The sequence below is a fragment of the Talaromyces stipitatus genome, genomic scaffold (genome assembly GCF_000003125.1).
Source record: "Talaromyces stipitatus ATCC 10500 scf_1105507295517 genomic scaffold, whole genome shotgun sequence".
NCBI lineage: Eukaryota > Fungi > Ascomycota > Eurotiomycetes > Eurotiales > Trichocomaceae > Talaromyces > Talaromyces stipitatus.
In genome coordinates, this window is record NW_002990121.1 from 478685 (window position 1) to 498184 (window position 19500).

Genomic DNA, 19500 nt, shown 5'->3' on the forward strand with positions numbered 1-19500 from the left:
AAGAGTGAAGGATCTCGGTGCGGGGTGACGTGATATTTATGTTTTGGTGCCCGGTTCTATTTCCAAACGTGTCAAGTGGCTAATCCGTCCGAGCCGAATCAACGTGGTTACTCTTCATCAGGGTAGTGTCGCACTCACTATGAGCGCGTGGTTGTTAAGGGGGTTACGTGATGGAACTGCGTCAATAGACCAGTCCGCATCATAAATTCAATACTCTGCCGAACCCACTGAGGTTCGCTAAGGAGCTTCCGATAATCTGTTTCGCGTGCTTCTTTCCAGAGAGTCTCCATACGCAGGTTTATATGGGTAGGACACCGTATGAGGACGTGGGCCGTATCCTGATCCCCAAGGCCACATTCGCATTGAGGTGAGTCTTCAATCCGTACACTCGCTAGGAAGCTGCGTAGCGCTGATTTACCTGTTTGTAGTTGGATTAACACTGAACTCCAAGCCCGTCGTAATCCCTCGTGCAGCTGCAACACCATCTTCGTTGGTGCTTTGATTATCCGATAGAGATGCCGTCCATGGTTGGCATGCTCCCACTGTTCCTTCCACCTCTTTGCAAAGCCTGCATGTAGCCTCTGGCGACACACTGCCATAAGGATAGTTGACTGATTTGGAATATACGACATTCGTGCGGCGTGTGGTGTAGTCTGATTGGGTGCGCTGATCCTGGCTATGCGGGCGTTCTCCTGTGTACGCCGTGTCGCCTCGACTGCAGCCAACTTTGCCAGCTGGTCTGCTTTCTCGTTGCCTGGGACCCCTTCGTGGCCTGGCACCCACTGTAGTCGTACACGCCATCGAGATCGGTTGTCGCGTAGGAGGCCCAGGTGTCGTACGATCCGTCGAAGGATATACTGCCCAGAGGACCGCCCTGGCTGGCACGTGGCGCGTATTGCGGCTTGATTATCTGTGTAGATTGTGGCTTCGTGTGGGTTGTCATCGCATGGCTGGCTTCGGAGTAGGATTTCCAATGCCGCATCGATTCCCTCCAGTTCCCCTGCATAAACAGTATGTGTGTCAGATGAGCCTACTGGCTTATAAGCCTGTCCTATTGATGAGTAGACCGCTGCCCCAATCCCATTGTCAAAGCCGCTCCAATCGGTAAAGAACTGTATTGTTGTATCTGTTCCTGAGATTGCTTCAATAGCCTTGATAGCCTCCTCACGGGTATCGTCAATCCTTGCTTCTGGTGGCTCCCACCACGGTGGCACTACAAAGGGGTAGATTGTCTCGATGCGTTGGCTAGTATCACGTCCCAGTTTGCGGTTGATGGCTGTTTCCAATCGATGAAGTGGCGACGTGTATGGGTCGTTACGGTGGGAGGATTGGCCTGGAATAAACCTACCATTCCGACAGTTACAGGACAGAGTTGAACGATGTACGAAGTACAGTCGCTAGCTAGTTGTTAGAGAATCTACTTGTTGGAACACAGCTTGGCCTCCACGAGTAACTTCCGCTAACGTACTTGATCTAGCGGTTTATAACCGACCTATTGCTAACAAGTTTAGGCTTAACTTAGATAGGGTGAACCGTAATTATATGGGAAATTTCAGCATCAATCATCAAATTAAGTCCAATTCCAGATGATCGTCAAGTGAAGCGACCTGCATCTGCATTCCTGTGGTTTTTTAAGGATCGTCTGGCAACTGGTGAAATTCAAGGTCTCCCGTCAGGGATATTTCTCAGCGTGTCAAAACCAAGTAAACCAACACCTCCGAAAGCAGGAAACAGGTACGATTTTTTTTAATGATCGATTGTAATATTTAATAACTGAATACTCACAACACTCATAAGTCTATCTGAACAAAGCAGAAGAGGATATATTACAGAATATCGCGACACTTACGGCGAAGACCCGTTCTTCATGAAGGCGGAGGCTAAACAGAATAGGCCTCGGCATGACCCGCACTAGGTGAGGTCCAGCCAACTATTCAACCCCTTAGTAAGCGGGCACTAGGAAAAAGGCGAAAAAGCATTATATCTCAGCCCGAAGAGGATGAGCAAGATAAAACTGATGGTGGTGATGTGCCTTTACCTGATACACAATGTTGGGTGTCAGGGAGAGTTCGGAAACGCTCGAAACTTCTTAATGGGTATGAAGTTGGTCGTGCATAGCTTTATTTATAATATAGAATAGTAACTTTAACAACAAAGGACTTTTAAACAGACATTTCTGCATCTATACGAGTACTCTATTGTCCCTTCTCCCACAATAATCCTGTAAGAGAAATACTGAAAAATACAGCTACGAGCTGCATAAATTATGCAACTTACGAGCTGTTTGTCTTGTTTGTGGACCCTCGGGGACCCTCTAGGGTCAGAGGCCTAGGCCCTCGACGCTCAAAACGAGGGTGCGAGGGTCACCCTCCGAGGGTCACCCGCGGGTGAGGGCGAGGCCTAAAACAGAAGGCCATGGAGTGAGCGGCTGCTTAGACCTTTCCCTTTGTTCTAGTAAGAATCGAGCTCAGTTCAGACTCTTCAGAGTTGAATGAGCAGTGGGTTTTGAGATTCCAATATTCCCATTCGTGATTGTTGCCAGGCTTGGCAAGGATTAATCCTTACGGCACGGATGGATAATCCTTATCAAACGTAAAATTACATCGATTATCGGATAATCCGGGATAAATTACAATAGTTTCCGTATAGCCAATACATAAATGTAATATATTTAATTAACTAGCCCTTAAGTTTCTCTTCTGCAATACCAGTTTTTGCCCAGTGTTTTAAACACTCTATTCTCTCAATATTTTCAGCTGATAGCTGTGCCCTTTCCCATGAGATTGTACGACGTGCTCCTGAAAATACTCTCTCAGGCTCATCACTCATTGCTGGAATTGATAAGATATTAATTGCCATGTATGAAAGCCTTGGCCAGCGCTTTTGTTGCTCATCTTGACACCACCAAGTTAGAGCACTTGTACGAATCTTGCATGGAGACTCAGTATTATAGTCTTCAAATTCATCCTGACTTACTAGTCGCGAAAATCCGTCAAGGTCTTCTGCAATTTGATCAAAGTCATCAAGATCTTGAGGTTGATCATTTTCATATGATTGCATGATCATAGGATAAGGAGCATTATTGCGATATTCTTCCCAAAGCTTTTTAACCTTCTAAAGTGCAGGCTTTTGCCAGCTCTTTTTCCAATTAGCCTGAATATACCTTATACGGCGAGCTGGATGAAGAATAAGTGCTGCAGCATAAAGAGGTGAATCATCTGATTTGCTGTAATATTTATCAAAGGCATCCCAACCATTCTGAATTCGAGCGCAGAATTCCTTATCTGATACATATTCAACCTGCCATACAATATTAGTTAGGTTTATCAGGAGTTAGAACCCTATAAAATTAAAATTTCTAATAGGATCTCCTTATAGAGCTTAACTTACCAAGGCATTTTCAAAGTGCTTAATAATAATATCCATCACAAAAAGTACATTATCAATTGTTGCTTGATCCCCTTGAGTTTTTAGAGTAGCTCGGTCAAAAAGACTTAGGAATTTGCTTGTCGTATGAAGCTTTTCCCAGTCTGTTGGAGATAAATACTCTGCTTCAAGAGTATCCAAATGCCTTTTTGTATAGCTATTAAGAGCAGCATCGAATTGAAGAGCTACAGAGAGCATATGATACTAGCTATTCCATCTTGTATGATTATCAAGTAGAATTAGCCTCCCAGCTAGATCTTTGAATTCTTTTGTACGGCCAGCTAAGCCATGAATATGTGCTATAATATTATAAAGTTTTCCAAGTGGCCCAATTGAGTGGAAAGTAGCCTTTCTTTGTATATCATTTGCTCTTTCTTCTTCTATGACTTCGTGTTCATTATATAGGCTAAGTTGCTTAATATCCACTATATCATGAAATAGAAAGGCTTGTATAGCCAAGTTAATAACATAGCCAATACAAAAGATTCGCCGATATGTTGGGTCCCATTTAATCCCTTCTTCCCGAAGATATTTAGCTATAGTGCGACAAAGCTTGTCATTTGCAGTATGATTATCACAAATAACAGCACCAAGCTTTTGCAAAATCCCATAGTCTTTTAAGACTGAAAGAAGAGTAATAAATTGCTCTTCTCCACTATGATTTGCCACTATACGAAGGGCAATAAGAGCCTTTAATAACTTCTCTTCACTTGTTCAACAAAATGAGCACAGATCCCAAGAAAAAGGAGCCGATTTGGAGAGGTCTAGATATCAAGTGAAAGATGAACGCTTGATAATGCTGACTGGAGCTTCTTTCGTATAATATCCTTCTGGACTAGCCACGATTGTTCAATTCTCTTAGGGATAGAGTTGTGCGCTATAATAATATATCTCTCTGATTCTGGATTGAGCACTCGACATAAAGTATGAAACTCAGGCCATTCAACAACAGAGAATGGAAGGTTTCGTACAACAATTAATGACACTAATGCATCATCAATAATATCTTGACTCAAGATCCTTTGAAAGGCTTGAGTATCAATCTGTTGTGTCTGACCTAAGGAGTCTGCTTTCAAGTATAGTTGTTGTAATTGATTGAGTATTGATTGTTGTAGGGGGCTTGGAGTAGAATTGATAAAGATCTGATGCTTTGATTTGAGATGATTTCGCATATTAGTAGTAACCGAGGTACCATATGACGATGTCGTACAGTGAATGCAGTACTGAATTGGCCGATCTCGATGAAATTGGGCCTCTCCATCTTGAGCTGGACGAGTATGAGCCCATGTTACCTGAGCTGTTAGCGTTTTCCTCTTTTTTGACTCGGTTTCCACTGAATCAGCAGTAGGTAGAGATAGAAAATCAGATAAATCTGTATCGGAATCCATATTTATACAAAATAATTATAGAATTTGAGTTGGGAATCATCATGGGATAACTAGAAGTTGAATAATTTGGTGGGATTATAGGCGGTGAGATTCTGCCAATTATCCGTGATTAATCGATGGATTATCCGTAGAACGGATAAGGATTATCCATCCGATTATCCGAGCGGGAATTATCCTTGCCAAGCCTGATTGTTGCTGCTCTTTTTGTGTCTGTATCCCTGTACTCTGGTGGTCCTGTTACCTCTTTCTTTGTGCCTGCTTCTCGTACGTGAAGGAATGTATTTGTATTTTCGGTATCTCTCCAGACTTGTGTATAATTGTATCTCCACGTCTACATTGGCACGAATTAGTAATTTAGTAGCAATATACAGACTGATGAAAACTTATTTCACTACGCTTTGTAAGGATTTCTGATAAAAGTCTGGATCATGAATGTCGAAGAGATCGACGGCAACTATGAGCTACGGTAAAGTCGGGTTAGAAGGCAAAACGACAAAGCTAAGTGGTGAATCTAGGATCTCAATTTCCGAAATACATGAAGTTTATCGACACCAAATTTGTCTGGTATTATCATTCTGGATCTGACCTTTGTCCCACATCAGAAAAGCAAGCATGATACCTATTTGAGCTTTTCACCAGTCTTTCCCATGGTTTCAATGAGTCGACCTCGAATATGCTCCCCAACAATCGTCTCGACGCCCGAACCGTCAAGTGCCGTACACTTCAACTTCAATTGACCATTCAGGAAGAAAGGGACGCTATACCTATGCTTCTCACTAAAGGTGACCACCCGATGACGGGCACTGCGGTAGTATCCACCTGTGTACTTCTGAACCATATCCCCGATATTTATCACATAGGCGTTCTCCTGTGGAGGAACAGGGATCCAGGTTTCCGTGGGAGGGTACCACACTTCGAGGCCCTTAGTGCCCATTTCTTGTAAGAGTATGGTGATACATCCAAAGTCAGTGTGGTCGCCAACTAGATTAATTAATTACTAACTGATTTTTCGATCGATCGCATCGAGAAAATTGACTCTAGACACCTAAAAAAATGGAATGAAAGGAGACTTACCGCCGAATTGTCTCTCATCTCTGACAGGCTGAGGAGCATAGTGAAGCAGTCGCATGGGAATGGAAGGATCATTCTCAGCCAACGCATCCAATGCATCAGGCGGGCAGTTCCATTCCTTGGGTAAACCACGTGCAAGAATTTTGAGAAGCACTTTCACCAACTCGACCATACGAGCCTGGTATCGCATAATAGGGATGCGAAACTTGTCGTCTGGGAGAGACTTTGGCCAAAGATTTGGTCCGGTAGAGAACGTGCCGCTGTCAGGATGATCTTCGGGAACCTCATGACCGATGATGAAGCACTTTTTACGTATACCAACATCAATATACCAACGGTTTCTAAATCATAGATGTTGAAATGCTTACCTCTTTAGTATCCGGCAAGAGGCCCTCCTGATGGACTTGAATGCCCGGCGGCTCGTATCCACGAAATGATTTTCCCTTAGACTTACCAATCCACACATCCATCTTCTCTTCTTCAGAGAGCGTAAAGAAGAGCTTAGCGCAGTCCATCGCCTGCTTTTGCTCTTCGAGTGTGACTCCATGGCCCACGAGGTTGAGGAAACCGTAGGTGGTGCAGGCATGGCGCATTGCATCAACTATGTTTTGGCGGTCCTCTTCTGTGGAAGAGGGATTCAGCCAGGCGCTAATGTTTACAGTTGGGATCTCCTCGACGCTTCCCATGTTGTATGAATTGTGTTGGTTTTCTTTTCAAGGTCGACGTATGATATTGACAAACTTTCGGTAGCGAGCTGCGTGGAAGACTCCTGAGCTATTTTATACAAGCGTACTCATATTTTGCGAGATCGCGTAGCCTGATCGTCATGTGGAATACAAAGGAACAGAAACTAGTTACTTCTCAAGTGCATCCTTCTTACTGACTTCCTCATTAGTCATGATGAATTTGTCGGATCATATGGTTGTTGCGAGTATACCGAGTTGCGCGTGCACAGGTAGGGCTGGATAGCCTCGAGAGAATCTCCGACCCGAGTGGATGGCATGGGTGTTACAGACTCCACATGTTTCGAAAATCACTCCCTTTCCTCATTTGGCCCGACTGGAAATACTGGCACATTATTTCAGAATGAATCGGAGTATTCTGATTTGTCATGTGTTCACAGGATCATCCGGAGTATCTCGCCGTCGTTGCGCGTCAGCATCTAAGCCAGATTTTCCGACAAAAAATAAATGATATATCTACCGATTGAGAATATCATATCAAGCTACATCAGACCTCCCACGTTTGGCATTCGATTTTCACCCAGTTCATCTTGAAGAACATCACGTCACACTCATCACAACTTCTCTGAAAAAATCCAGCTCTTCTGCTTGAACAATTCACATATTTCTACAGTCAATTCCCTACTACTTAACAAGCCGCGAAGTCCATAATGTCTCAGCAAAAAGACTGGCTTGCCCGACTGCCGGATCACCCAAATGTCCTTGCAACCCGACTTGAGAACCGTCCACTCCATCTAAGCCACAATAAACCTCACTTCGAATCCGGAAAAATCACATTCGGAGGGCCCCTCTACTCTTCACAACCGAAGGATCTCGAAGACGGCTTTAAAAAGATTACTGGAAGTCTTCATCTTTTCAAGGCTGCGAGCGAGGAGGAGGTGTGGGAGATGATTCGTAGTGATCCTTATGCGAAATTAGGTGTGTGGAACTTGGATGAGGTGGTGATTACGCCTATGAAGGTTTTTGTGAGTCAGCCTCTAGAGTAGAGAATTTTGGTCGGCGGAAGAGAAAAGCCATACGGAATGTATACGAGTATCATTTACGGGGGAAAGCTTATGCATACTACTTTCACTCGATTGCAGTTGCAAAGTTCGACGAATTGAGGACCTTGCAGTTTGTGATTTAGTCATTTGCTTTTAGGCCAGTCATCATCGAAAATAGCTCGGCAAAATACAAATTGATGAATAGCCCCCCTATTCTAGCAGGATAGATTCTGATCCCGGAAGGCGGACTCAAAAAGTAGCATCCAGGATCGGAATCTATGCATTAACTTGAATACTCTATGAATCTTGGGATACCTAGGTATTGCTCGCTTTTCCTGGATAAAAGGTGTATAGCCTAGGGTGAATACAAGCGATGGCCAAGCGCCACACAGAATGATAGGCCTTTTGCCAGGAATTTGCCAAGACTGTGTGCATGATAATCGATATCAGACACGCTTTCAATATCAATCAACACTTAGTAATTACCCCCCACTTTAGAGAATCTTTAATTAAGGTCCTCATGAGTTGTTCGCGCCGAGTTCTGCCCCTCCTTCCCTCCCAAAGAAAGAAGACGAACATATGCTCGACATAGAGTACGAATATGTCCTTGCACAAAACGATCCTGGTATTTGTGGTTTCTGAGTGGTAATATTAATGTTCATGTCCACCTGTAGAAGGGTTATCTAATCATAGGCTCCTTTGAACCTTGAAAGTATTCAAAATTTCCAAATTTTGATGACAATTCCAACCAACGGAACGTCCAAAGGAGTTAGACAACGACTTGGGTGATGTTCTTTAGCGTAGCCAGCGGCAAGAAAGGCTATTTCGAGTCCTGTTGCGGCTCTATCTAGAATCAACTGTGGATATACTAGGATATGCAACCAAATTGATTAATCGCTCACTTTAATACGAAGTAGCGTATGTATAGGTACGTGTTTCAAATGTACATAGTTGGGATAACCCTGATAGAGCTCAACGCTAACCGAAATAAGGAAAGTGGACAGGTGGGACTAGAGGAGCTGATGGGGCCGAAAAGCGGGACTCCGTCGGGCTCAAGACTAACCGAAAATGGTAAATGAGACCTCATTTTGAAATTATAGTTTATACCTTCGTATTATTAAAACCTTATCGAAATAGATCGCCGCCTGCAGCTCCAGCTAAACCAGGATCGGTTAGCCTTGCGCTGGGCTCCTTGGACCCTGACGGAGTAATCCGAACAAAAAGGCTGAAACTCTTGCCGTTCCTAAGGTAAGCCACCTCACTGGGCTATGATGGTACAGACCGACTGAGACTTAATCCGGTTGAAATGCTCGGAAATAAGAATTAGCTCGGGCCGAGCCTTTTATGTCATCTTCGTGCGCTGTTCGGACATAACATTCGGAGCAAGCGTTTGTAGCGAACCCTGGTAGATACGTAGGCTGTCATGTAAAAAGAAAGAAAGAAAATCAAAGGGATGCTCGGGGTATAAAGGCTTCCATTTGGCTGAGAATCTAATCGACTTGTAATCTCTCAACATACAACGACAGCAACTACCTTTACAATTCGATACTATCTCATATGAGCCATTTCTTCCGCTCGTCTCCCTTCTCAATTTTCTCACGATCCTCAGTCCAACCAAACGCTTCATTTCGCAGCAAATCAACATCCACCAAGATGGCTACCAACATCAACAACGCTGCCGCCTGGCTGACCGAAGCTAAAGCACACCCTTTTCAGGTCAAGGAGGCCCCTTCTTACACCCCTGGAGAGAACGAAATCTTAATTAAGAATCACGCTGTGGCTATCAACCCTGTTGATGGTAGCCTCCAGTCTAAAGCCTGGTGGCCCATGAACTATCCAACCATCCTCGGCCAGGACGTAGCTGGCGAGACCGTGCAGGTCGGCCCCAACGTCACGCGCTTCCAGCCTGGCGACCGTGTGGTTGGCCACGCTGTCGGCATGGCGACCAAACGCCTTCAAGACAACGCATTCCAAGCATACACTATTCTTCAAACCAACATGGTCAGTCATCTGCCAAGTAAGATTTCTTACGAAGATGCTGCCGTGCTTCCTCTTGGACTTTCCACTGCTTCTTCGGGTCTCTTCCAGGATGAGTTTCTCAAGCTCAATCTTCCTACAGAACCACGCCAACCGTCCACCGGTGAGGTTCTTCTCATTTGGGGGGGATCTGGCAGTGTAGGCAGCAACGCTATCCAACTGGGCGTTGCAGCTGGATACGAAGTGATCACGACGGCCTCTCCCAAGAACTTTGATTACGTCAAGAAACTCGGTGCCAGCCAGGTCTTTGACTACAACAGTGCGACCGTCGCCGAAGATATTGTTGAAGCGCTTCAGGGCAAGACTCTGGCGGGCGCAATGGACTGCATTGGATTTGCTGCCACCCCACTCACTGTCGAGGTGGTCGCCAACTCTCAGGGGTCCAAATTTGTGTCGACCGTTAAAGGTGGATTCAACGCCCCCGAAGGAGTCACGCTTAAGAGCGTATTCGGCACTACGATTAAGGATAACCAGGTGGGCAAAGCGATCTACGAGGATTACCTTCCTAAGGCTCTGGCCGCGGGAACGTTTATTCCGGCCCCTAACGCTTTGGTTGCTGGAAAGGGATTGGAGAGTGTGCAGGCAGCAGTGGATCTACAGAGTCGCGGGACTTCAGCTCAAAAGGTGGTTGTTTCTCTGTAGATCGCCTGGTTGGTCGGAGTGTCGGAGTGTCGGAGTGTTAGCGAAGAATGGCTTCTTCCTTGCATCGAACTCGTGTTGGGCTTGCCACACTTGCAGGAATTAGATTACTTTAGTTGATCCACTCTATCTTAGCGTTAGCAATTAAGAATCCTGCAACTTAATATAACAATCGTGCAGATCCACGGACCTTGCATTCCTTCCGTTGTATCTATTCCATGTGGAAATCGAGAACCTTCGCGGCTAACTTTATTCTTTTTATCCAGACCTGTTAGTGGTTACTTTCAGCTGAAATATGCACGGAGGCACGCTTGAAGAAACCACTCATGTCTGAGCAAACGTGTGTTCCTAGCACCCACACTCTGTCTCGGTATGAATAATATATCAGCCATGAATGTTAGCATCCTTCAGCCTGACTGGGCCATTTTTCCTTTGGTTGGTAAGGTTTCCAGCCGTATAACCTCGGTCTATATATGAGCCAACTTAATATATTCATCGCCGTCTGAGCCAATCCAATCTGTTCGTTTCAATGGTCTAACTTCATGTCCGTGCCGACATCAGATACCTGTCCAATAGTGATCTGGCTCGTTTATCATTGCCTCAAGAATATCTAAAATACTTGGTCTTAAAATAACAAAATGCCTGGTCATATTTTGTGACGGCCCCCGCCGCGTTCATCCGTATATGCAGATTTGAGGGGCCGGTCTGCTACTGTGCCACTCGAGATGTTCTAAGATTGCCTTTTCTTCAAATTCCACTGTGCTCAGAAGGATTCTGTACTTAATAGTATGTGAACACCCCATCTCGTCTTGCTGTTCCATGATCAATAGCTAAGCCTTGCCAACTCTCTTAAGCTAACAATAATTCTTCGCTTTTACTTTTAAGTGCACTCATCAGGATTTCAGTCCTTCACACAGGAATTTGGATTTAAAGGTTGACCAATAGAAGTCCATTGAACACATAAAAGTCAGAGATAAACTTATCACTGGCTCAGTGATTGCAGTCAGACAATGTCTCAATCAGCTGAGAGTCGGGAAACTACCCCCTCTCTGCGACCCCGCCAGAAACCTGGCGCCGCATGTGAAGAGTGCCGACGACGGAAGTTGCGCTGTGATCGTCGTCAACCACAATGCGGACTATGCGAAGCATCCGGGGTCGAGTGCCAGGTCATTACTGCAAGATCTTCGCGTGGCCCTAAGCGCGGGTATCTCAAGGTCTTACAGGCTCGCATCGGTAAGTTCATATCAAGTGGGTAGTCCAAACAATTTACCACGCAGGCTGACGGACTATATCTTTAAAAGCTGCCCTTGAAGGAGTGTTGCTGCAACAGCAGGGTATCAACAATGTCAGTGAGCCGAGTGATGAACACTCACTGGATGTTCCCTTGCTGGACGATCAAATCGATCTGTCCGGATGGCAGTTGCCGATGATAGACGACGAGACTCCTTTACATGACCTATATGATTCATCCAAGACGAGTAACAGCTCTTCAAGGACGGTCATCACCGATTCAGGGTCTGGACCGAATCCGATCCCCTCTCAAGAAAGAAACTCGAATATTTCAATCGACCTGACAATGCCTGAGCTTGCACCACGTACTAAAATCGTGGAAAATGTGGATGACATAAGTGAACCAAAGATATCCGATCTGATGCAAGCAGACCTGTAAGTCGAACTGCTTCAGTCTCAAACATAGACAGACCTGTTAAAATCTAAAGTGATCAATTGTATTTCGACCGGATCCATCATTCCATTCCCATACAACATCCGAGTCGCTACTTCTCCTGGCGCCGACAGCCGGTCAAAACAGAGGCTCAGTCGTGCTTGCAATATGCAATCTGGACTCTTGGTGCTTCGGTATCAGCGTTGTACGAGAATATTGGAGATTCATTATATCAATACGCTCGGCGCGGACTAGAGGCACTGGACTCAGTGGACACGAGTTTGGCATCCACAGATCTCGAACAAGTTCAAGCGTGGCTCCTACTAGCCATCCATGAGTTTATGACTGTCGACATCCGACGCGGTTGGATCAGTGCTGGACGAGCGTTTCGATTGATTCAACTCAACTGGTTACATGGCACAGATGGCTCGGATCTGCTTCGAGGCCAGACAGACTGGATTGAGTCAGAGCAAAAACGACGAACCTTCTGGATGGCGTACTGCCTAGATCATTTCATGAGTATGCGAACGGGGTCACCGCCGACGTTCAGCGAGACAGTATGTCTTTTCTTGCAAATCGTCGAATCTCAGAATTACACTGATATCTAGCCACAGGTAGCCATTCGCCTCCCCTGTCCTGAAGCCAATTTTCAAAACGACCAGCCTATCCTGATGGGATTTCTTTCCGACGCCCTCGCCCCCGACACTATCATCACGTCCACTTTTACAGAGTGCATTATTGTTGCAACAATCAGCGGTCAAGCACTCTCACACCGAAATCAGTGTCTTGTTGGTGACTTTTATTTTAGTACCACCGAGGATTTTTGGAATCGCCATCAGTGGATCGACGGGATTTTGACGCAACGTATGGAAGCCTTCTCAGCCAAGTATACCACCGACATGCAACAAGCCGATCCAATGCTGCTTTTTATTGGCCTCATGTGGCAGACGATCATCTTACATCTCTACCAAACAATGACTTGCGCGGTGCCATCAAACGATGGGAAAAGAGACCTCATCGCGGAATACAAGAAGCGATCAACCGTAGCAGCGCAGGAGATCGTGGACTTGACAAATAAGCTATCGCAAGTAAACTCTTTGAAGGTAGACTGCAGCCAGCGTATTGGACCACTTGCCTTTTTCTAACTAATCTATCTTTCTAGGTACATCCTTTGACGCTCATTCCTCTTTCGCTCTGTGTGGAGTTTTTAATGCTATATCACAAGCCTGGAGATGCCCTCACGAAGCAACTTCAGGATATCACCGCAGCCATGCGTGGTTTGAAGAGATTCAACAATCTTGGTCAGGGCGTTTTTCAGCTTTTTGAAGATCACGTCATTGCTCGGCCTGTTCAAGCTTCAACTGTTCATTAGAGATTGGGAGGACATTTTTTTGGGCTCAATATCTACGAACATATCAGACATGTTTACGGAGTAAATTGATGAGACTTTTATTGGAGATTATAAGGTTGCTTTCGTCTTTTTCACACCTTTACTTGGGTACCTCCCCGTCTTGGTTGTTCTAGTTTGTTTGATGTACATATATGTTAGCAAGTTCAATGATTAAAGGAGAAATGAATTTATACCAAACAACTGCAAAAAACGATAAGATATTTGCATTTTAATCTCAACACGTGGATACTTGCATATTACCCATAAATAAATCTAGACTACAACTTCCAACAACTTTGCTTTCGCCCTTGCGTCTCGAGCTTCCCGAGCTACTTTTGCCCTCTTGCTCACGATCGGACTATCAGGCTGCAAGCCATTCAAATCATGAGCATCCAAACAAGCCTGGGTACTCAAAAGCACTGATTCCCACGTTCTCTCTCTCATCTCTACTTCGTAGCGACTCACCGCGTCTCCCAGTCTTCCGATAGCTGCAGGGTCATTCCACGCAGTGATAATGTTCCTTGCGAGTACCGCCGCATCTGCCACACCATGATTAAATGCCTCTCCACGGTAGGAAGTCATCGCATGTGCGGCGTCTCCAGCTAGCGTCACACGACCATCACGATTGTCCCACTCGACAGGCACCCAATCAACCAGTTTAATATGTATAACCTTGCTATCCTCCGGAAGGGTATTGATGGCTTCTCGAAGTCGCCAGTGGAAACACTGCGCATTACGTTTGAACAGTGCCAATCGCTCTGAGTCTGTTTCTGGCACGGCGTCTTTCTCGGATTTATAAAGCCAGGACTGAATGAGCTGGCCTTCGTAGAAAGGATTCAGAGTATCTTTGCTTCCATTGATTTGTGGACTGGAAACAAGTGAGAACCACATATACACCCCTGTCGCCGGGTGGGAGCCTTGGAACAGAAGCGGATCTATTTCGCGAATAGGCGCGAATTGCTCGGGTGTCATTGTGATCGTGGTGCCGATACTGCAAACAGGAAGCGGATTCAAGGCGCCGATCTCTTCGCCGAGGAGAATGCGACGAGTTTTACTGTTTCGGCCGTCAGTACCGACAAGGAGACAGCCAGTTGTAGATGTGCCGTCGGTGAAGGAGATTGTCACCGCATCGGGAATTTCAGGAGAGACGTGGAAAGAGGAGAGGGTCTTGTTGTATTGAATGTCGATTCCCTCCCCAAGCAGATTGCCCAGGAGGCGACGATTAACACGAAGGCGCTTGCTAGGTGGGATAATATACTTCGGGATTGCGGTTGAGAGGTCGAGGAAACAAAACCGACGTGAGTCGTCTAGAGTAGGATCGACTTGAATATTCTCTAGTCTATTGTATAGCTCTGGAGGGAGACATTCTTCCAGTGCAGACAAGGCCCAGTGAACCGTCAATGCCCATCCACGACCCTTTTCAGTGTCTGCAGCGCTGTCTCGCTCGTAGACCTGAAAAGGAATGCCGGCTTTCTTTAGGGCTTGAGCCAGAGTGAGGCCGACCATACCCGCGCCGAGGATAATGACGGGGTGAGACGGTGATGTGCGTATCATGATTGCAAGCTATCTAATTTGCTTCTTGATTGAGAGATTTAGACGAATCAGACAATTATTTTGCTGTTGTATTATATTCCAAGGTCAACGTCTGTCTAGTTAGGTTTTTAGCACATTTCCAAGACATTTATCTATGATGCCTGGAGGCATAGAGTCTTACCATAACATGCACATCTAAATTGGATAATAGAGCATTGATTGAAAGTTCTATTCAAACTCCTCGGAGTATTCAAAATATCGTGGTATTTACATTTCGTGAGAGCCATGCTCGGACAAATGCAGAGTATCAGCCCCTCGGATGCGGAAAATCTCAAGAATCTAGACAACGAGTTAGGAGCCGAGTGTCAAAATAACCAATGACTCCGACTCTGATAACATACATATAAGATAATGGACCTCAGATTGGCTATATTAATTATTGACGTAGCTCTCAATCAACTGTCCATATCGCTCCAATTCTAAATCTTTGGTCTCAAAAAGCTACTCACTAAAAGACCGGCTTGACAAATCCATACACGGTACAAACGCAGAAATTAATAAGCCTACTTTAGCACAGGTATTAACTATGAATGCCTAGAAAATGACCCAACTATACGACTGGCTTGTCCAAACCCCCGCCAACGCGGCGGATCTCGAGAACCGGATCAACACTCGTCCAGCCCACCTTGAGCACAACAAGCCTCTTATCGAAGCTGGAATTCTGGTCTGGGGGGGCCCATCGCTGGCTCATCATCCCAAGTCTGCTGGAGACGACCTCGCCATCACCGGCAGTGTCATGTGTATTCGTGCAGGAAGTGAGGAAGAAGTGCGTGAAATGATTCGGAACGATCCCTATGCGAAAGTCGGGTTTTGGTATCCTGAACAGGCGATCATCACACCTATGAGGTGTGTGGTTAGAAAGAATTTGTAAATATATTGTTATTCACTTGCTAGTGAATTGATTTTGAATCTGATTCTTGATCCAAATTCATTATTGTGTTGGGAGAGGTTGCCTTTTCTTGTTGCATGATGGACTGCTTGCAGAGTGGAAGAGAGCTTTCTTCGAAAAAATGAGAATTCCTCGATGGATTTACTGACAATAAAAATCTGCTTTTCAATTTGAATCATCCATCAAGGCTACATTGCTGTACAGCTCATTGTTACTATGTATGGAAAGTCTCTAGAATTGAAAACAATCAACTATTACCTTCTATTTTGTTGTATCGTGACATGTGCGTCTAATCCATATAGTAAAAGTCCGGCAAAAAATCGCGTTCAGAACAGGAAGCCCTACAGCGCTCGTTCATGCCTTCACCCTGAGTTTGCATCCATACAGAACAATGCGTAGCCCAAGATACATGAAACCAGCAGCCAAAGCAGTAACACCTCCAAATACCCACAAGCCAGTCCAGCCGGTATGGTCGGAGAGAGACAGAATGGCGCCACCGGCCGGACCACCAGCAAGGACACCGAGACCGATCATGCCGAAGCCCATGCCAACCCGAGTTCCAATCCTCGTTTTATCTTTGGTCAGCGCAACAAAACACAAAGGTGGTAGGCCGATCAGAGCACCGCTGAAGAACCCTGAGAGTAATGCGATAACGATCAAGCCACCTTCTGTGGTCACGGCTACTAAGCAGAGCATAAGTACCCCGATCATTATACAGCACGGCGTTATCAGATTGAAAGGGCCCATCTTATCCGCCATAGCATTTGGAATAGTTCGACCAAAACAGGAGGCAGCATTCAGAATCGGGACCATATAAAAAGCCATGCGAGTGTCGGTTACAGGTTTTGCAGCTCCAAAGTAAGAAATGTAGAAGAGCAGAACAAAGAGACCCATGAAGGCAACGAGTGAGGCGAAGACAAAAGTCATATAAGGAAGATCGAGGAAAGCAGACCAGTCAATAAGTGCACGTGCACGAGGAGGCTTGACTCGTTGCTTCATGACGGCAATAGGGACGAGGAGTGTGCCGAAAGCAATAAACCCAATGACACGGACAGACCAGGCAAAGCCAAGAGGCCCAATAAGCTGATTTAGAACGATCGGGTAGATGACACCACCAAGAGAGGAGCCAGAAACTGCCAGTCCCAACGCCATGCCAAGCTTGGAGCTGAAGTAGGTGGGAAGGACCGAGACACACGGTACAAACAGGCAGCCCGCACCGATTCCAACACAGAAGCCTTGCGCAAGCAGAACCTCTCCGTATGTTTTGCAAAGACTGAGCATCATGTGCCCGAAAACAATGCAGAAGCTGCCAATAATTAACAGAAGGCGGAGATATCCCCTATCATAAATAGAGCCTGTGAAGAATCCCACCACCAGCAACATGCTTGCCTGAATAGACCCTATCCATGAGATATCCGACGAAGATCTGTCAAATAATGCACCAGATTCGTAGTATGTTTGAAAGACTCCGAATGCATTTAGTATGCCCCAAGTATTGAAAAAGAGCATAAAGCCACCAACAACCTGTAGCCATGCGATGAGGCCGCCGTTGGGTGGAGGTGGAGGGCCAGTGGGACGCTTCGACGACGGTTGTTCAATTTTCGGTTCAGAAGGTTGCTCAACATCGCTTGCAGAGGAATCAAAGTGAAAATTTTTGTTGTGATTGAGATCCAGTGAATGGACTTGGGGAGATTGCTGCTCCATGTCTTGCTAACAGTCAAGGTAGTTTGGATCTCTGAATCGTGAGGATATGCTCAAGAGGATGACAAGCTTGTTCTATAGACACAACAGTTTGAGTGATCGGTTCAGAGTCTAAGAGTTTGAATGATCAGAGTCTGTCCATAAGTACACATTCAGGTCAGAAAGAGAAAGAAGTTATATCCTGGTGAGCTGAACGTTCAGGGTATTTCCTGCCTTCGGAAGATATTGTATCATTCGGGCTAGTATTCCAAATGGGGATTAGCATTATCGAGATCGAATTTAAGTCTCGGGAATATTCCGTCCGAGCCCCGAGCGGCCTTCGGACTTTGATACTCTTTTGGGGTTAGACTGTTTGTTCGTCTTTCGTATTTCTCGTCTAAATACTTTTTATATAAAATATCATTCTGCTTCAATTTTGCTTTTGTTAAACTGATCCAGCAAAAGATCACCCTATCACCGATAGTTTCAAGGCTAAGTCTGCACCTTTTCGCCCCTCGATCCCCCGACCACGGCCCTAGTTTTAACTAAGCAGTGGCTTTGCGACCAATACGAGCTGAAATCATTGAGTGCGTCCTTGAGAATTTCCGGCCGGAGTATCTCATACTCTCGTAGAGATGCTGGTTTTGATACATAGAACATATCCTTCAGTCTGTAGATCTCCCTAGAAGACCTGTTCAACAGGAGAAGCGGCTAAACAACTTCAACGATAACACACATACGTACAAAGTCTTGATAATGTAGTCATAGCCTACTCTGTGAGACGCACTGTAAAATGATGAATCTCAATCATCTGTGGTTTTGATAAAGAAACTGATGCATAATCACATTCATCCCATCAAACTAAATGACCATTAAAATTTCTACCACAGAAGAGGTGGACCTCACCCTCCATCTCCCTCGAATCCTCTGTCTACACGGCGGGGGCACCAACGCCCGCATCTTCCACATGCAGTGTCGTGGCCTCGAACGCGCCCTCAAGTCTACTTTTCGCTTGGTCTACGCAGAAGCACCTTTTCCCGCCCAACCAGGCTCGGACGTAACTTCTGTCTACAAGGACCACGGCCCTTTCAAGGCCTGGTTGCGTTGCACAGCAGCGGATCCAGAACGATCTGCTCAGGACATCACCGAACAGATTAATCTCTCCATTGCGAAGGCCATGTATAGCGACAATTTGCGCGGTGCCACGGGAGAGTGGGTGGCTCTTCTTGGTTTCAGTCAGGGGGCCAAAGTTGCTGCGAGCATTTTATACGCCCAACAGACACTCCAGCAGCAACTAGGGGAAAACGCCGCTATCTGGCCCCATTTTCGGTTCGCAGTATTGATGGCCGGGAGAGGGCCCTTGGTCTGGATGTTGCCAAATATGAGCAATAGTCCTACCTCTATTCCCATGGGACTGGTTGATGCAAGTTGTCCGTCCATGATGAGCAGCGAGCCTGAGTTACCTAAAGATAGAGAGCATATGCTTCGAATACCAACGTTACATGTTCATGGATTACGGGATCCAGGATTGGCATTGCACCGGCGATTATATCATGGCTATTGCCGGCAAGATTCCGCATCATTGGTCGAATGGGAAGGGGAGCATCGTGTACCGATCAAGTCCAAGGATGTTAGAGCTGTGGTCGACCAGATTTATACATGGGCGCGCGAGGTTGGTATCCTAGATTCTTGGTGTTGATCGATATTTATTGGTCGGTGTAGCGGCTTGGTTTTCATTTTCCTCTTTTTTTTATTGGAATCAATTTCTTTCGCACGTCTCGTTTGAATTTAACCCTAGATTTAGAAATATACTTTCGTAGTGATTTCTCTTTACTCTTGGTTCTTAGCTCAAGTCTATCAAATGAGACATTTGTTTCTCTTTATCTTCTGAAATGAACCTTTGAGTTATTGTGTTTTTGCCGATTTTTGTATGTGCTAAAATATGAGGAAGTTTCTATTTCGGCAAGACTAATGGGAGAGAAGGTATCTAAATACAAA

The 19500-nt window shown here is 45.5% G+C and overlaps 10 protein-coding genes across 10 annotated transcripts, besides 3 other annotated features; 5 read left to right on the plus strand and 5 right to left on the minus strand.

The window, feature by feature from the left end:
• Positions 1-137: 137 nt before the first annotated feature.
• Positions 138-1351, minus strand: TSTA_001790 (uncharacterized protein; the record flags this gene model as incomplete). Its single annotated transcript, XM_002487720.1, has 2 exons — positions 138-1276; positions 1303-1351. The coding sequence occupies 2 exons, from the start codon at positions 1349-1351 to the stop codon at positions 138-140; spliced, it is 1188 nt and encodes a 395-aa protein (XP_002487765.1).
• Positions 207-1388: a mobile genetic element.
• Positions 1389-2685: 1297 nt separating this feature from the next.
• Positions 2686-4128: a mobile genetic element.
• TSTA_001800 (uncharacterized protein) lies at positions 3115-3426 on the minus strand (the record flags this gene model as incomplete). The annotated part of the gene is made up of 2 exons (XM_002487721.1): positions 3115-3300; positions 3391-3426. 2 exons carry the CDS (start codon positions 3424-3426, stop codon positions 3115-3117), a joined length of 222 nt encoding a protein of 73 aa, XP_002487766.1.
• Positions 4129-4142: 14 nt separating the features above from the next.
• Positions 4143-4775: a mobile genetic element.
• A 658-nt stretch (positions 4776-5433) lies between these two features.
• TSTA_001810 (leucoanthocyanidin dioxygenase, putative) lies at positions 5434-6571 on the minus strand (the record flags this gene model as incomplete). Its single annotated transcript, XM_002487722.1, has 3 exons — positions 5434-5795; positions 5889-6189; positions 6254-6571. The coding sequence occupies 3 exons, from the start codon at positions 6569-6571 to the stop codon at positions 5434-5436; spliced, it is 981 nt and encodes a 326-aa protein (XP_002487767.1).
• A 707-nt stretch (positions 6572-7278) lies between these two features.
• TSTA_001820 (uncharacterized protein) lies at positions 7279-7754 on the plus strand (the record flags this gene model as incomplete). The annotated part of the gene is made up of 2 exons (XM_002487723.1): positions 7279-7597; positions 7711-7754. 2 exons carry the CDS (start codon positions 7279-7281, stop codon positions 7752-7754), a joined length of 363 nt encoding a protein of 120 aa, XP_002487768.1.
• Positions 7755-9264: 1510 nt separating this feature from the next.
• Positions 9265-10290, plus strand: TSTA_001830 (zinc-binding oxidoreductase CipB; the record flags this gene model as incomplete). Its single annotated transcript, XM_002487724.1, has 2 exons — positions 9265-9612; positions 9634-10290. 2 exons carry the CDS (start codon positions 9265-9267, stop codon positions 10288-10290), a joined length of 1005 nt encoding a protein of 334 aa, XP_002487769.1.
• A 1007-nt stretch (positions 10291-11297) lies between these two features.
• On the plus strand, positions 11298-13322 carry TSTA_001840 (uncharacterized protein; the record flags this gene model as incomplete). The annotated part of the gene is made up of 5 exons (XM_002487725.1): positions 11298-11520; positions 11589-11952; positions 12006-12507; positions 12565-13053; positions 13113-13322. The coding sequence occupies 5 exons, from the start codon at positions 11298-11300 to the stop codon at positions 13320-13322; spliced, it is 1788 nt and encodes a 595-aa protein (XP_002487770.1).
• Positions 13323-13613: 291 nt separating this feature from the next.
• TSTA_001850 (monooxygenase, putative) lies at positions 13614-14894 on the minus strand (the record flags this gene model as incomplete). Its single annotated transcript, XM_002487726.1, has 2 exons — positions 13614-14208; positions 14236-14894. 2 exons carry the CDS (start codon positions 14892-14894, stop codon positions 13614-13616), a joined length of 1254 nt encoding a protein of 417 aa, XP_002487771.1.
• Positions 14895-15423: 529 nt separating this feature from the next.
• Positions 15424-15903, plus strand: TSTA_001860 (uncharacterized protein; the record flags this gene model as incomplete). Its single annotated transcript, XM_002487727.1, has 2 exons — positions 15424-15779; positions 15828-15903. Exons 1-2 carry the CDS (start codon positions 15475-15477, stop codon positions 15901-15903), a joined length of 381 nt encoding a protein of 126 aa, XP_002487772.1. The 5' UTR covers positions 15424-15474.
• A 273-nt stretch (positions 15904-16176) lies between these two features.
• Positions 16177-17526, minus strand: TSTA_001870 (monocarboxylate transporter, putative; the record flags this gene model as incomplete). The annotated part of the gene is made up of 2 exons (XM_002487728.1): positions 16177-16987; positions 17018-17526. 2 exons carry the CDS (start codon positions 17524-17526, stop codon positions 16177-16179), a joined length of 1320 nt encoding a protein of 439 aa, XP_002487773.1.
• An 841-nt stretch (positions 17527-18367) lies between these two features.
• On the plus strand, positions 18368-19367 carry TSTA_001880 (uncharacterized protein; the record flags this gene model as incomplete). Its single annotated transcript, XM_002487729.1, has 2 exons — positions 18368-19174; positions 19350-19367. 2 exons carry the CDS (start codon positions 18368-18370, stop codon positions 19365-19367), a joined length of 825 nt encoding a protein of 274 aa, XP_002487774.1.
• Positions 19368-19500: the final 133 nt, after the last annotated feature.